General features: G+C 40.1%; 1 protein-coding gene across 1 annotated transcript in view; it reads left to right on the plus strand.

Moving 5' to 3' along the window:
- The window catches only part of LOC109968814 (dystrophin-like), a 345,011-nt gene that overhangs the window by 160,828 nt on the left and 167,764 nt on the right, over positions 1–16,419 (plus strand). Inside the window, 6 exon segments of the mRNA XM_020615347.1 lie at positions 4,135–4,314; positions 4,458–4,580; positions 11,054–11,224; positions 11,598–11,720; positions 11,817–11,951; positions 14,206–14,358. Coding sequence (XP_020471003.1) covers positions 4,135–4,314; positions 4,458–4,580; positions 11,054–11,224; positions 11,598–11,720; positions 11,817–11,951; positions 14,206–14,358 — 885 coding nt within the window.

Genomic DNA, 16,419 nt, shown 5'->3' on the forward strand with positions numbered 1-16,419 from the left:
AATATGTAGCTTTATTGTGAAAGTTTTGCACCATTCAAAAGAATGGGGAAATTCTACTTCAGCATACTTTCAGCTAGCAAAACCATTCAGGTGTCAAAGTCTTCAGCATATTCAGGGCGATCTTTCAGCAATTCGCATCCACATGCATTTTCGACAGGAAATGCAGTTTTCTAGTTCTAGTTATTATTCTGGGATCTTCCACCTTTTTTTGGCACTTAATAAGTCCAGCATACTTTCAGCTATACTGGCCATTGAGGTCTTGATCTGTTCAACTCTTCAAGTACATCCCTGCTTGTACTCAACTTTTTTATAACATTTATACTTTTTAATTTATTTAGCTTTATGTTTTGCAATACAACTCAATGGGAGTTCAAAGTGCTGAGTCAATGACACAGTCTTGGAGTGCCAACATAACTCCTCTCTTTGTCTCTCTCCCCCTCCTCCTTTCCCTTTCTGTCTTTCTCCTCCTCCCCCACCCACTCTATCGCCCACCAGCCCACACACACGTTCACACCTACATATTTTACCTAGTTTGTGGGGTCCTGTTTGACTATTTTTACATACTAGTTCAGCATACTTTCAGCTAGCAAAGCCATTCAGGTATCAAAATGTTCAGCTCTTCAAGGACAGTTATTTCTAAACTTCATACTTTTGAAATATTTAGCTTTATATTGACAATCTTGCCCCATTCAAATGCATGGGAAAATTCTACTTCAGCATAATTTCAGTTATCAAAATGTTCAGCTCCTCATGGACATCCATGCTTCTTTTCAGGGTTTTTCTAAACCTTATACCTTTGAAATATTTAGCTTTATTTTGAAAATCTTGAACCATTCAGATAAACGGCAAAATTCTACTTCAGCATACTTTCAGCTATCAAAATGTTAAGCTCTTCAAGGACATTCATGCTTCTCTTCAGGGTTTTTCTAAACCTTATACCTTTGAATTATTTAGCTTTATTTTGAAAATTTTGCCCCATTCAAATGAATGGGAAAATTCTACACTCAGCATACTTTCAGCTATTTCAGGTATCAAAATGTTCAGCTCTCCAAGTACATTCATGCTTCTCTTCAGAAGTTTTCTTCATACCTCTGAAATATTTAGCTTTATTTTGAAAATTTTGCCCCATTCAAATGAATAGGAATATTCAAATTCAGCATACATTCAGCTATTTCAGGTATCAAAATTATCAGCTGCTCAAGGACATTCATGGTTCTATTCAGAATTTTTCTTCATACCTCTGAAATATTTAGCTTTATTTTGAAACTTTTCCCTGATTCAATTGAATGGGAAAATTCTATTTCAGCATACCTTGACCCATTTCAGGTATCAAAATGTTCAGCCCTTAAAGGACATTCATGCTTCTATTAACAATTTTTCAAAACATCACACTTTTAAAATATTTAGCTTTATTCTGAAAAGTTTCCCCCTTTCAAATAAATAGGGAAATTCTACTTAAGCATACTTTCAGGTATTTCAGGTATCAAAAGTTTCCCAGGATATTCATGCTTCTCTTCAGAATTTTTATACACTTTTGAAATATTTAGCTTTATTTTGAAAATTTCTCCCATTCAAATGAATGGGAAAATTGTACTTCAGCATACTTTCAGGTCGATAAGCCTTTCAGGTGTCAAAATGTTCAGCATTTTCAGGGCATTCCTTTAGCACATAGCATCCACACGCATTTTCAACAGGAAATGCATTTCTCTAGTTAACACAATGTATTCCCTATCCCCTTACCCTAACCTCAGGCATCACAACTGACTGCCTACCCTAATACCTAACCTAAACTTTATTTTAAACCTAACCCTAAAACCAAGTCTCAAACTTCCCTTTGTAAGGTGTGATGTGAAAACCTCCTCCTTCACACAGTGAGGGAAAATATACGTGTACATCCTCATCATACTGTAGTTCAGTTCTTAAATCCCAGTGCACCATCAGCCAAAGAGTCAGTCACCCTGAACAGTAGAGGAGGTGGCACCAGCTTAGTCAGCTTCACTAGCATTCAGCACCCTTTTCTATTTGTAGATCACAGTCAGTTTTGTAGCTAGGTAATGTTGAAACAAGACTCATTTTGTTTACAGTCTGCCATGTTGTTAACATGTGTTGCTTTGTGTACAGTGATGCTGCTAAAAATGCAGTGGAGACTGGCCACCTGATGTATTGCTTTGTTTATGTATTTGTATACATTGATCAGGCATAATATTCTGACCACTGGCAGGTGACATAAATAACACTATCTGTTACAGTGGCACCTGTCAGTGTGTGGGGTATATTAGGCAGCAAGTGAACATTCAGTCCTCAAAGTTGATGGGTTGGAAGCAGGAAAAATGGGCCAGTGTAAGGATCTGAGTGACTTTGACAAGGGCCTAACTGTGATGGTGAGATGACTGGGTCAGAGCATCTCCCACACTGCAGGTCTTGGTGGGTGTTCTTGGCCTGCAGTGGTTAGTAGCTACCAACAGTGTCTAAGGAAGGGCAAACTAGTGACAGGGTCATGGATGACCATGGCTCACTGATAATGAGGTTGACCTATTGTAGATTAAACTTTTAACTTCCATTTGTACTTTTCAGAAGATTAAAATGTATTTGAATCTTTGTTAAAATGGTTGAAAATGAGAAACACTGTCCATTGGTCTCTATGAAGAGAAAGAGTCAGGGGCTGTAGCAGTGATATCACACCTAGAGTGGTGAGGCTGTTAAATTTGTCTAAACAATTCTCTCTAACTCGTCCCCACAATGACAGTTTTCACTCCTTTTACATAAGTTTTTCACTGAATTGTAGACACATCTGTGCTCTTCCTGACAGTAGAACTGTGGAAGCAAATGGATTCACAGAAGATGCACAGTGAGCTGCAGAGTGACATGAGTGACAGCCAACTGCCACATTGACTCCTATGTAAACAATACTAGGCAGGTGGTCATAATGTTAGGACTAATCAGTGTGTATATTTCAGCAGCGGGCCATGCATTTGGTACCTGAGCCTTCAGTGGGGACTTACCTGACTTAATTCATCTCGTAATACTATCACGTCGCAATTATAGAAACCATCAATACTATACAAAAACGCAATATAACAAAGCCTGGCATTACAGAGAGAGAGGCATTTCATGTATTGAGGGTGAATACCATTTTTACCAAAGCAAGAAACCCAGTTAAGACAACTCCAAGCCTCTACACTACAACCGCAATTATGCCACATACATCATCATACATAAAATCAATATTTATGTAATAACATGACAAAAATTTAAATAAAATACATCATGCTCAGCAGAGATGCTATTTATTTATTTATAGATAAAATCCATCCTCCTTTCTTTGCACAGGAAGACTTCAATGACTCTGTCATAGAGGTGATCTCTGCGTTTCAGTTCAGTAAGTCCTTTTCTATAGCCACGGAAGTGGCGAACAAACTCTTTCCTGGGCTGAGACAAGCTAGCTAGCTTTGGGGTTGGCCGACCTCTCCTCACGATGTCTAGCTTTTCTGGAAAAGTCCACCTTGAAAATGGATTTTTAAGTATCCTGAGACCAAGTCAGTTTCTCCTCCTCTCAGCCATTGTGGGCGTAAAAAATTCAAACTGAAATTGTGTGCAGATCGCTACAGACGTGCTAGTCGAACTTGGCTGTAACAGTTTTGCTCTGACCAAGCAATCAGAGGACGGAAAAATGCTAACGTCATTGTGGGCCAGCTAGCTGGCCCTGTGAGACGAATTTGAAATCTGATTGGTTAAAGAAACAGTCCCATTGCTAATATAGTTTGTTACATCGACCAGCAATACTGATTCTGAAGGCCCTGGGCAGATTAGATTGCCATGGCAGCAAATAGAGGCTGAAATCTGATTGGACAAAAAATCTAACATCCACATACACGTACTGGAAGTAGTGCAGCCAAAAGAAACGCTACAAAATGAAGAGAATAGACTGTTGGGAATAAATTAATACAATTTCATGGAACAAATATTAGAATTTAGGTTGTAAATGTAGGTCAGTGCTTCTGATAGTGTTTAGGCCAGCAGAGAAGGCCTTGCTGGCCCTGACAGCCCACCACTGGTATATATGTACTGTACCTTATATTGTGTTTGTATGTTGTGAAATAACATAATCCCCTCCTCTCTGCCTTCTCCTCTCAGTCCATCCATGATGAGATAGAGAAGCGTCAGCCTCAGCTGCAGGCTGTAGTAGATCTTGCTGAGGCCCTCAAGGCTGTGCTGCGGGGCCACGGGGGCCTGGCGGATGACAAAATCAGCCTGCTGCACTGTAACTGGATCGCAGTTACATCCAGAGCAGAGGAATGGCTCAACCTGCTGCTGGTCAGGAAAAGCAAATTAAAAACCTTTGTGATACTGTATTCATTTTTCTCTAGCTACTGTTTTCTTTTAATCTCAGCATAAGCATCATTGTTTAATGCCTCTACAAACTCATACTTTGTATCACTCCTGCCTTTCTATCTCAGGACTACCAGCGGCAGATGTCAAGGTTAGACAGAAAGATGGCGGAAGTGAACAGATGGATAGATGGAGCAGAGGAAAAGATGGACGACATGGACAGCCAGGGACCCAACGACAGGGTGCTGAAGGTTGGAACTGTAGTATCTCGAATCTGGTACAGACTAAATTAATTCAGACAAATCATCCCAATTTAAATAATCATTTAATATTACAATTATTCTGAACAGGGTAGTAGTAGTTAGACAGGTAATCTGGTAGTTAGGAAACAGAGAACAGAAGCACTCTTCCTGCAATGGAATAAATAAAGTATTAAATAAGAAGATTGTCACAGAGTCAGTCAGTCTTGGTCAGGGTTCCAGTCAGTACAATTCTTCCTTCACTGCATGTTCAGGCACAAAGCCAAAGGAACCATCCCCCTTCTTTTTTCTTTTGGGTCCCCAGAGATGTAAAAAACCCCAATGGTGATGAATGCTGGGGAAAACCATCTCCGGGCTTTTTAGGCGATCACCAATAAGGCCTGCAGTGAACCTGATTGTAGAAACCAGACATAGTGAAAATCTTGAAACTGAATTCAAAATATAATATAATTGTAACACAAACATTTGTAATGTAACTAATCTACTTGTATACACGTTAAGTATTGCCTATTACAAATGCAAAAATCCAGCTCCCCTATTTATGAGAATACAAACTCAGACCAAAAATCTTCTGCTCGTGGATACATATAAAATGAAAATACTCGATATAAACAATTAAGTAGTGAATGTATGAATGACAAAGTACTAAATAACTGCTATACATGAATTGTGTGCAATATGAATGTATGAAAATGTGATGTCAGAGTCCATTGTCCTTTGATCAGTTCAGTTCCTTGCAGTTTCACTCTGTCCCCTCCTCGACACCGTCTGCTTTCTTCCATTCTCACCAGCTGCAATGTCTCTCTCTCTCTCTCTCGACTGCTCTAAGCATGACTGACCTCAGCACCTCTGACTTGCACTCCCTCCTCATGAGGGTCAAATAGATGAGAACACAACTAGGTCATAACCAGTATTGTCATCAGGGGGAGCATCAGCTTCACTCGAACTCCCTCCTCATCTAAGGAATCCCTTGGATCACAACTTCTCCTTATCGAACCAAGATCAGCTCCAAGCCGTCTCTGTCCTCGGGATCCTTCACCCCATGTACGGGCCTCCTTCGCAAGGGGGTCTCTCCTTCTCCTGGGCACCGTCACACACATGATATCTCCTACTCTCACTCTGGACTCTCCATCCTCCTGGGCCTCTCTGAGCTGCAAAGAGAAAACACAAACAACACAAGCCACACAGGAGGAAATACTCCTGCACATAATATTCACTAGACTAACATAAAATCTCACTCCTTTATCAGGATGTCAAAACTGGTGCTAACATTACAAAATAGCACTCTACAGACTACACTTCAAACCACACCTGTCTCTTTAGCCACAGACATGGTCCTGTCAAGACACACATACACCAAAAATAGCAGCATCAAGCAGCTGAATCAAATAACGACTCTATCAGGAAGTGTACTATCCATTGTCATTATGCAGGCAAATCTGTGACTTCTGTGAGGGGAGATTTTAACATCCATACAACCCTGGGAGATTCAACACACACTGAGAAACAGCAGAAAAGCAAACAAAAACTAAAAGAACTACCATTCATCCATTTTCAATAAGAAGAAAAGTGAGTTAGAAGCAGAAGAATGTACTAGCATCTACCTCAAGATATTACTAGATCTGAATAAAAATAACATCTAATTTAATTTACTTCTGACAACTAAGAGTCTACCTGTATTAAATTTAGTCACAAAATTTAATGTATAAAATGATCAGAAATAACCACTACATGTGTCCACACATCACATTGCATTGAAAACACAGAGGTGCCGTACTATATGTTTGCTTGAATTGCCTTCCCATCGCCCTGTACACTCACTAATGTATTTGTCATAATATTGACCTTTTATCCCATAATACATTATGAAAAAATAAAATCTAGACAAACAATTATTACATCCTTACCAGAATTTCTTGAAGAACTACAGGGTCCCAACACTGAAACAATCAACAAAAAATTAATCTACAACCTTTTTGATAATCAATCAGCTGTTTTCAAAAGCTAATGCTTCTCTGCTTTCTATTTCTCAACTAATTGCTGGGTTTCTTTATTTCATCTATCGGTACATTAAGTTTATTGTTACTGAGTTAAAGAGTTTGATATCAGGACTTTAAGAGCTTAGTAAAAATTCCATGTGACATTTTACTGTAAAATAAAATCTGTTGGCGTCACATTAAACTAAACTACGCCTAAAGAGAGAAGACAAAAACTAAATCAATTAAAATATAATTAAAATATCATATAACCATGATCCTCAAAATGATCAGCATACAAAAACATGAATGAACACAATAAACATAAATGCTAACTGAGCTAGCGAGAAGCCACATTTCAATCATTTCAGGTAAATTGTTTTTTAAAGATAATCCTCAACGCACTGGAGAACAGTACATGAGCTCTTACCTGCCTCATGTAATCCTGCAGAATTTTATTAAACACATAAGAACAGTGGCACTCCGAAAGATGCAGAGCATAGGTCAATCATGTTAAACCACTTGACCTCAGGTGGAACATCCAGCAACAGTGCATGTAAATTAGGAGCTTTAGTTTAAAATGCACTCCAACCTCAACTAGAGACCTATGAGATTTAACACACTGCTTAGATAACGTAGAGCAGGTACCACTTAATACTTACTTTTGTCCACTTTCATTACTAGCAAGATTGAAGTATTACTGCATACATTTTTTGCTATATAATCATTGAGCCTATATGTTTTAGCCCATAGTTTATATTCACCACAAAACAACATGTAAAACACTGTTTTTCATTTTTTTTTCCTTTTCATTACAGCTACCTATTTCTCTATCACACTGATAAAATTATATATGAACCTTCGGTTTCTTAAACCAAATATGTGACTGTACTTTAAACTCAGTTTTAGAATATTGAAGAGTGCAGTGAATTTGACAAACAGGGAGTGATGCCTCTTGACAAATCACCATTAATAAGTTCATTCACATTTGAACTAAATTTATAAAGGTGTTATCCACATCCAGACTAATACCCCATCGCCTTGGCTTTTCTCTTTCTTTGTCCTTTGCCCCCACAGTCATTTGGCTTTGTGCAGCCAAAAACACAATGTCACATTCCAGACATCAGCACTTGCAGTTCAGCAGTCTTTTCCTTTTTTTTCCTTGCTCTGGAACTGCAGGAAAATGGAGTTTGAAAAAGTCACCATGACTCACACTGTCTTTATTGTTGTCCTAGTGATGAATACTTAAGAGGGGGACCCCACCCCTTGTTTATAGGTCCCCTTCTCCTAGGGTTGCCCTGTTGACTCTGGGCAAGTCTGCCACGAGACCACTCGGGACATCTGTCTCTCACATGGCCCCACTTCTCACAGTGGAAGCACCTTACTCTGTGGCCTGCAGGAAACCTTCTTGTCCTCTGAGGCCTTCCAGCCCACCCCCCTGGCTGTGCGTATATAAGCTGGGGGATGATGACAGCAGGCACTGCAGATGGAGGGGGTCCAGCTGGCTCGACAGGAGTCACCAGCACAGGCACCTTTTTCTTCCCCCTTTTTTCAGCCAGGGAACGAAGCACCCCTTCACGTTGGTGTGACATTGGAGATACAGAATGGGGGAGTTTGGGTGTAGCTCCCCCTTGGTCATAACTCACCTCAGCTTCTGATGTTGGTCTGGGGATGGACACCAGTGTAGTATCAGATGGAGCAAAGCAGAGCACCTCCCCCTTTGCCACCTCACTGCGTTCATGGTCTGTCTTTATCTCTTCTTCCTGTTCATCCGTGTTCCCTCTCAGGCCCAAATACTGACAAGTGTCGTGTTCTCCTGTTCCATTTTTGAGATAATCTATAAATTTCTTCCGCCAGCAACGGATTTTTATTCCCAATCACTATGACTGGAGACATGTTTATTATTTCAGATGCCATGACTCCTTATGCAGTTATGTCTCTCACAACGCACCTATGTTTGACTGTGATCAACTAAATTGGAGGAATGCATAAATGTAAAACATGCAACTGACAACAAAGCTAATTATTTCAAACTCACTGTTACTGCTCAAATTTGATTAGATTCACTTCACCGTCATTACACATGTACCAATATAAGACACTGAAAATGCAGTTCAACGACAGTTTAAAGCTAGTACTTTAGACTTTACTTTACAAATGTAGAAAACTGTTTAAATTTACATCCTGTCCTACTGCCTTAAAGCTTAACTCCCTCCCTCCTCTGTGTCTCTGTGCATGTTTTCATCACAGACACACAGAATTGCTCAGGGGGAGGGCAAGAGGCGGAGTACACAGCTCTGACCAGCACTCACTTCCAGTTTGTCCCTGACCAGTGAAAGTGAGACTTCTCACTTCCCCCCTTTAAAAACAACGGGTAGCAACCGCAGCACTAAGCACATTAAAGGAACGAGCTACTCTTCCCTCATGAATCGACCACAGCAACAAAAGACCCTACCATTTTAATAGTAGGTTACAACTACAAGTGCAATAGCCAATGCGCAACATATATGTGCTACTAATAATAAAAAAATAGTTATTCATACAAACAAGTCAATACCCACACGACCCTTTACTCTCCAGACTATGACAGCTTGAAAAAACAAGACTATAAACTACTAAACACTACAATACACAAACTTCAAAGATTCGAAACCTCATAAACATAAGGCTTTAATAACTATAGCAACTATAAAACAGCACAATACTATTATACCTACCACCTCGCCTCCACCGTCACACGGGGGTACACACACACACACGCCTCTATAGACGCAGTTAAAATACTCATTCATGCACACACACACACACACACACACACACACACACACACACACACACACACAAAGAGTGGACCGCACCCAAAAGAAAACTCTGCAGTATAACACAATATGTATTCAGTATATCTTCAGCCTGTATAAATCTTCAATATAACACAGAATATATTGTCCTGAACAAACATTTTCACATTTCATAAAACATGAAGCAATTTACAACACATATATTCAGCCAGACAACACACTCACACTCCTCTCAACACACTAGAAGAGTTTATCTCAACAGACAGGCCTATATTCAAACACAAACCTTTAAGTCCGGACTTTTATTAAGATACTTTACAAAGCGCTTTTAAGTGGGATTTCTCTATAGTTTGCCAACAAAACCATATGACCGGTGCCGAGAAAGGCAGGCCTGGCTCGGTCCAACTGATCAGGTCTGACCACCGCCCAGCGTCATACTGTCAGGGAGAGGTATGATGCTCCCGTGAAGGTGGAAGAGTGAACCCAATTAAAGAGCCAGTCAGCTGAGGCAGCAGAACAGGTTTTAATGTCTTTCTGTGATTTAAACAAAAACACACACAGTCTTGAGGGATCAGGCAGAAGAGTGGTACTTAAGACGGTCCAAGGTCGTAGTCTCTGGCAGTGCAGCAGGGAAGGCAAGGCAGAATCACAGGTTAGTAGAACAGGCAGGATGTCGATCTCAGGTTGGCAGTCAGGCAAGAGGCAGCAGGCTGGATAACAAATCGTTATAACAGGCAAGGGTTCAGTACCAGAAAAGCAGTCACAGGGAAATAATGCTGGAGAGTCTAGACAAGGCATAGAACAATCTGGCAACTCCTCACAGCGTGAGGAGCTGCTATATGCTGTGGTGAACAGGTGTGGGTGATTATCAGCAAGTGAAACCAATGTAATTGGTGCAATTGGTTGGTGCAATTTATGTACACAAAGCGCTTGGAGTGGGATTTTCATCTCTATTTTGGCCAAGTATGAACCGTTTCCCGAAGGAAAGACCAGGATAATCTGATACAGAATAAATTACTTCAGACAAATCATCCCAATTTAAATAATCGTTTAATATTACAATTATTCTGAACAGGGTAGTAGTTAGATAGGTAATCTGGTAGTTAGGGAACAGAGAACAAAATCACTCCTCCTGCAATGGAATAGATAAAGTATTAAATAAGAAGATTGTCACAGAGTCAGTCAGTCTTGGTCAGGGATCCATTCAGTCCAGAGTCCGTTCCCCCCACCCAGGCCTGGGTCTGAAAAAGCATACCCTCTACTGTCACAGTAGCATTCTTCTTCCTACGCCCTTCAGCCTTACTGTTTTATCCACAGCTTTCTTAGGCTGTTGCATCAATTTCCAAACTTAGCTTCCTGTCTCCAGTTTTAGGAGACAACACCCTGAGATGTACCCAAAAACAGGAAACATCTTAGCCAAATTATATAAGCTCATTGTCCATCTCACATGAACTTAAAGTGATCACACGAACACTCTAATCTACTACTAAACCACTACAAAACATTTATGTACTTTATGTGGCATTAATGTCCACTAATACCCAAAGTCTGTTTGTAGATTAAATGTGAGGACTTTAATTCAGTTGTATTAATTGAAAGCAAAATGAGTAGTGGTTAAATTTCAGAAGGTGATCTGCTGATTATAGATTTCTAAGTCCTTTTCTAATGTGTAACTGTTTGTATTGTGTAGGTGTTGCGTGCCGAACTGGAGCTGACGAGGGATAAGGTGGAGGAGGTGAGGGCATTGGCCCAGGAGCTCATGTCCACCAGGGGGGAAAACTGCCAGGCCCAGATGAGACCCAAAGTGGAGCAGCTCAACCAGAGATTTGACAGCATCGCTCAGCGCATCACCTCTGGACTGGTAGGGAAGAGGGACAGTTATATCCTCTGAATACTATTACTTTGAAATGAATAGCAACAACACACACAGTGCCAGTTGTAATTTTGGCTTATAAACTGTTTCTACTTTTTTTTTACTATAGTCCAAACTATCTCCATAAATTTACAACAGACTCTCTTAAAACAGACTCCTAAATTTACTGACTAAATAGAATCCAGACTCTCTATAAATTTACTTCAAAGTCTCATTAGATAGACATCAAACTCTCACAATAAATTTACTCCAACCTCTGTGACTAAATTTAGTTTGTCTAAGCCACTAATAATCTTTCTTTCCTTCTGGGTCTCTGTGTCCTTGTATCCTTGTTGTGTGTGTGTGTGTGTGTGTGTGGCAGACGGCAGAATCAACCAAGGAGCTGGAGCAGTACCACAGTGAAGCAAAGATCTGGCTGAAGCTCCTGGAGGAGGAAGTCAAACAGGGGGAAAACCTCAAGGAGGAGGACTTCCAGGAGGACAAGGTTTCATAAAGACACACACAAGAGGATAGCTGTTTTGACTTCATATTATGTGTACATGTAGAAACAATATGTGTCTGTGTGTGTGTGTGTGTATAGGACTATGAGGAAGGTGCAGTGAAGGAGCTACTGTTGAAAGGAGAGAGTCTACAGAAGAGGGTCTTGGATCAGGACAAGAGAGAGCAGATCAGACTGAAACATAACCAGCTCAACAGCAAGTACAACACTGTTAAGGTAACCTACACACATTAGCAGAATGAAACAGACCAGTTAGTCAAGAATAAGAAATAGGTGGAAGGTATTCTGAGAAGAAATCATGGCTTTAAGGCTGGTTAGACTGTGGGTCTGCACTTTATGCAGCAGTACAAGAAGGTACAGTCTAGCTGCCCAAATCAATACATTCAGCTGTCTTTAACAGCTGCACATTCCCCCAAAAGATTAATTAGGCCCAGTTGCGGTGTCCCAGTAAATCAGTTCTGTTAGACCAAATGAACATATTTAGAAGTCACCATCATGCCATCATTAGAGAAAGAGGTCCCTCTGTCATCGCCATTTACACATCACAACTCTATACCAATTGTTATCACCCTTACATTCAACCTTGGATATGGTGGCTTCACAAGGCAGCAGTTTTTTTCTGGCAGTGATTTTCCACCAAGTTATGGCTTTGTTGATATAAATGCACTTTGCATACATATTAACAGTATACAGTGCCTTGCGAAAGTATTCGGCCCCCTTGAACTTTGCGACCTTTTGCCACATTTCAGGCTTCAAACATAAAGATATAAAACTGTAATTTTTTGTGAAGAATCAACAACAAGTGGGACACAATCATGAAGTGGAACGAAATTTATTGGATATTTCAAACTTTTTTAACAAATAAAAAAACTGAAAAATTGGGCGTGCAAAATTATTCAACCCCCTTAAGTTAATACGTTGTAGCGCCACCTTTTGCTGCGATTACAGCTGTAAGTCACTTGGGGTATGTCTCTATCAGTTTTGCACATCGAGAGACTGAAATTTTTGCCCATGCCTCCTTGCAAAACAGCTCGAGCTCAGTGAGGTTGGATGGAGAGCGTTTGTGAACAGCAGTTGTCAGTTCTTTCCACAGATTCTCGATTGGATTCAGGTCTGGACTTTGACTTGGCCATTCTAACACCTGGATATGTTTATTTGTGAACCATTCCATTGTAGATTTTGCTTTATGTTTTGGATCATTGTCTTGTTGGAAGACAAATCTCCATCCCAGTCTCAGGTCTTTTGCAGACTCCATCAGGTTTCCTTCCAGAATGGTCCTGTATTTGGCTCCATCCATCTTCCCATCAATTTTAACCATCTTCCCTGTCCCTGCTGAAGAAAAGCAGGCCCAAAACATGATGCTGCCACCACCATGTTTGACAGTGGGGATGGTGTGTTCAGGGTGATGAGCTGTGTTGCTTTTACGCCAAACATAACGTTTTGCATTGTTGCCAAAAAGTTCGATTTTGGTTTCATCTGACCAGAGCACCTTCTTCCACATGTTTGGTGCGTCTCCCAGGTGGCTTGTGGCAAACTTTAAACGACACTTTTTATGGATATCTTTAAGAAATGGCTTTCTTCTTGCCACTCTTCCATAAAGGCCAGATTTGTGCAGTATACGACTGATTGTTGTCCTATGGACAGAGTCTCCCACCTCAGCTGTAGATCTCTGCAGTTCATCCAGAGTGATCATGGGCCTCTTGGCTGCATCTCTGATCAGTCTTCTCCTTGTATGAGCTGAAAGTTTAGAGGGACGGCCAGGTCTTGGTAGATTTGCAGTGGTCTGATACTCCTTCCATTTCAATATTATCACTTGCACAGTGCTCCTTGGGATGTTTAAAGCTTGGGAAATCTTTTTGTATCCAAATCCGGCTTTAAACTTCTCCACAACAGTATCTCGGACCTGCCTGGTGTGTTCCTTGTTCTTCATGATGCTCTCTGCGCTTTAAACAGACCTCTGAGACTATCACAGTGCAGGTGCATTTATACGGAGACTTGATTACACACAGGTGGATTCTATTTATCATCATTAGTCATTTAGGTCAACATTGGATCATTCAGAGATCCTCACTGAACTTCTGGAGAGAGTTTGCTGCACTGAAAGTAAAGGGGCTGAATAATTTTGCACGCCCAATTATTCAGTTTTTTATTTGTTAAAAAAGTTTGAAATATCCAATAAATTTCGTTCCACTTCATGATTGTGTCCCACTTGTTGTTGATTCTTCACAAAAAATTACAGTTTTATATCTTTATGTTTGAAGCCTGAAATGTGGCAAAAGGTCGCAAAGTTCAAGGGGGCCGAATACTTTCGCAAGGCACTGTAAAAATTACTGCAGGTAGTGCAATGTAGGCCTAACTTCACAAAGGTTTATTCAGCTACTGTACAATGCTGCCACATCAGATTTCATGACATGTCATTGCAATGGTCCAGCACATTCCTATGTTTACACCTCTGCATGTGTGTGTATAGGACCTGCGTGTGCTGAGGAAGAGAAAAGCTTTGGCTATTGCTCCCCAGTGGTACCAGTACAGGAGGATGTCACATGACCTACTAGCCTGGTTGGACGACATCCAACGCAGCATGGATCAACTACCTCACCCCCCAGAGGGAGAGAGAGTTAAGGTAACAAGACATATATGCACATACACCTGCAGAAAATTAAGAATACTTTCTTAAAGTCCTTGTCACACATTAGGAAGTAACCATGAAGCTTCATCGTGCTCCAGCTCTTCATCTGACAAATTGTCTCACACTTTCTTTCTCATTCATTTTGCTGGTACATGTGAATCTTTTTTCTTTCCTTTGTTTCTTACCCGTCTCATCTCCAAGGGGCTGCTGTCAAGGCTTTTGCGACATTATTCACTTGTGAAGAGGACTTTTTGAATAACTGTTTCAAAAAATTCTTGTCATATTAGAGTAATAACTGCAGATTAATGGCCGACTGCAGCTTTTATCAAGGATCTGATTTTGTAATTGAACCAGAGTTTGAAAAAAAGGCTAAATAAGCTTTAAAACACCAGTAGATAATTAGTAAATCATTTCTGAATCAGCAATATAATTATTTAATTCATGTACCACTGAGTTTCAGTGCTTCTCAGTGCATAAACCAGTTGTTTTACTAGCAGTTTTCTATTAAAGCAGATGGCAGAGTGAATAAAACTGGGAAATAAAGGTAGTGGAAAACTAATTTCTAGTAGGATTTTTGGGCAAGACAGAACACCTTTTAGGAGGTAATGTGAAAGGAGTCATTGTGGAAGTCAAGAAGGCTGTAATAATTGAATTTTACTTTACTGTGAAATTTAACCACTATCAAATATAGTACTAAATGTAATTATACAATTGGAAAATGTAACTTTGGGAAATGTTTATTGGGTTTCATAAATTCAAATAGAAGAAATAATATTTTTTATGCTTTTACAAATAAGCAATGAAGCACACCTCTACTCCGTTTTAAACACTCTTACTTACTTAGTCTTCTATGACAAGTAGTTTATTATGGCTACCTTTCGTCAATGATAGCAAACATTAGATTTCCGACATTAAGCCAGTTTGCTGACTTAGTTGATCATCTTTACTTTACTTTTACTTAAGTAACATTTTGAATGCAGGACTTTGACTTAGAGTATTTTTATATTGTTGTATTGCTACTTTTACTAAAGTAAAGGATCAGAGTACTTCTTCCACCACTGGTTCTAAATGTACCTTAAAGGGACCCCAAGGTAACTGTGATTACTGAGAGAACTCCAATAGTCTCCAGTGAGTGCAACGGTGTTTGTGTGTCCCAACGCCTCCTCCACTTTATATTGGTTATAGTGGTGGCTCTCCAAGGCAATTCATATATGCAGTCTCTGGATGTGATGTGGATTGTCGTCGTGCATTAGAAAAATTTGTTGTGTTAAAAGGAATTTGTGCTAACTTGTTATTATGGCTATATATATATATATATATACACACACACACACACACTGTATATACATATAACAATATTGCTTTATATGGTCAATATCCTTGCCCGGGTCCACGTCAGATGGACCGTCAGTTCAGTGGCGGTTCTACACTGAATTACTCCCTGGGCAAGAACCCCCTCAACTCTCAACTCAACTTTATTTATATAGCGCTTTACCACAGCACAGCTGACCAAAGCGCTTAACATACCATACACATCTAAAATCATCACATAAAAAACTATAAACAATAAAACAAACTAACACTACAGACAGAGTCTCATTCCTGGCCAAACGCCAATGAGTACAAGTAGGTCTTCAAATAAGACTTAAAAGTAGACAGCGAGGGGGCCTGTCTTATATAAAAAGGCAAAGCATTCCACAGGTTTGGACCTACCACAGCGAAGGCTCTACCCCCCTAGTTTTCTGCCTTGCCCTCGGTGCCTCCAGAAGAAGCTGATCAGCTGATCTAAGGCACCGCAACAGATTATACGGACGCAAAAGTTCACTGTCACTGTCTGTTTAACCTCTGACCTACAACAGGACTCACACTGGTCCCAATCTGACCCCCCGAAGGGCACACACAAGCTTTACTGGCTCACATAGTTGTGTGTGTAAATGATGGTACAGGCAGGATGAGTCTGGCTCCGCTGTCGCACACCTACAACTATTTTGATACAAACAATTATTACTTATAAAATGACAGCATTACATTGTGTTATTATAACTTGACTACAGC

This window comes from Monopterus albus, unplaced genomic scaffold (genome assembly GCF_001952655.1).
Source record: "Monopterus albus unplaced genomic scaffold, M_albus_1.0 scaffold163.1, whole genome shotgun sequence".
NCBI lineage: Eukaryota > Metazoa > Chordata > Actinopteri > Synbranchiformes > Synbranchidae > Monopterus > Monopterus albus.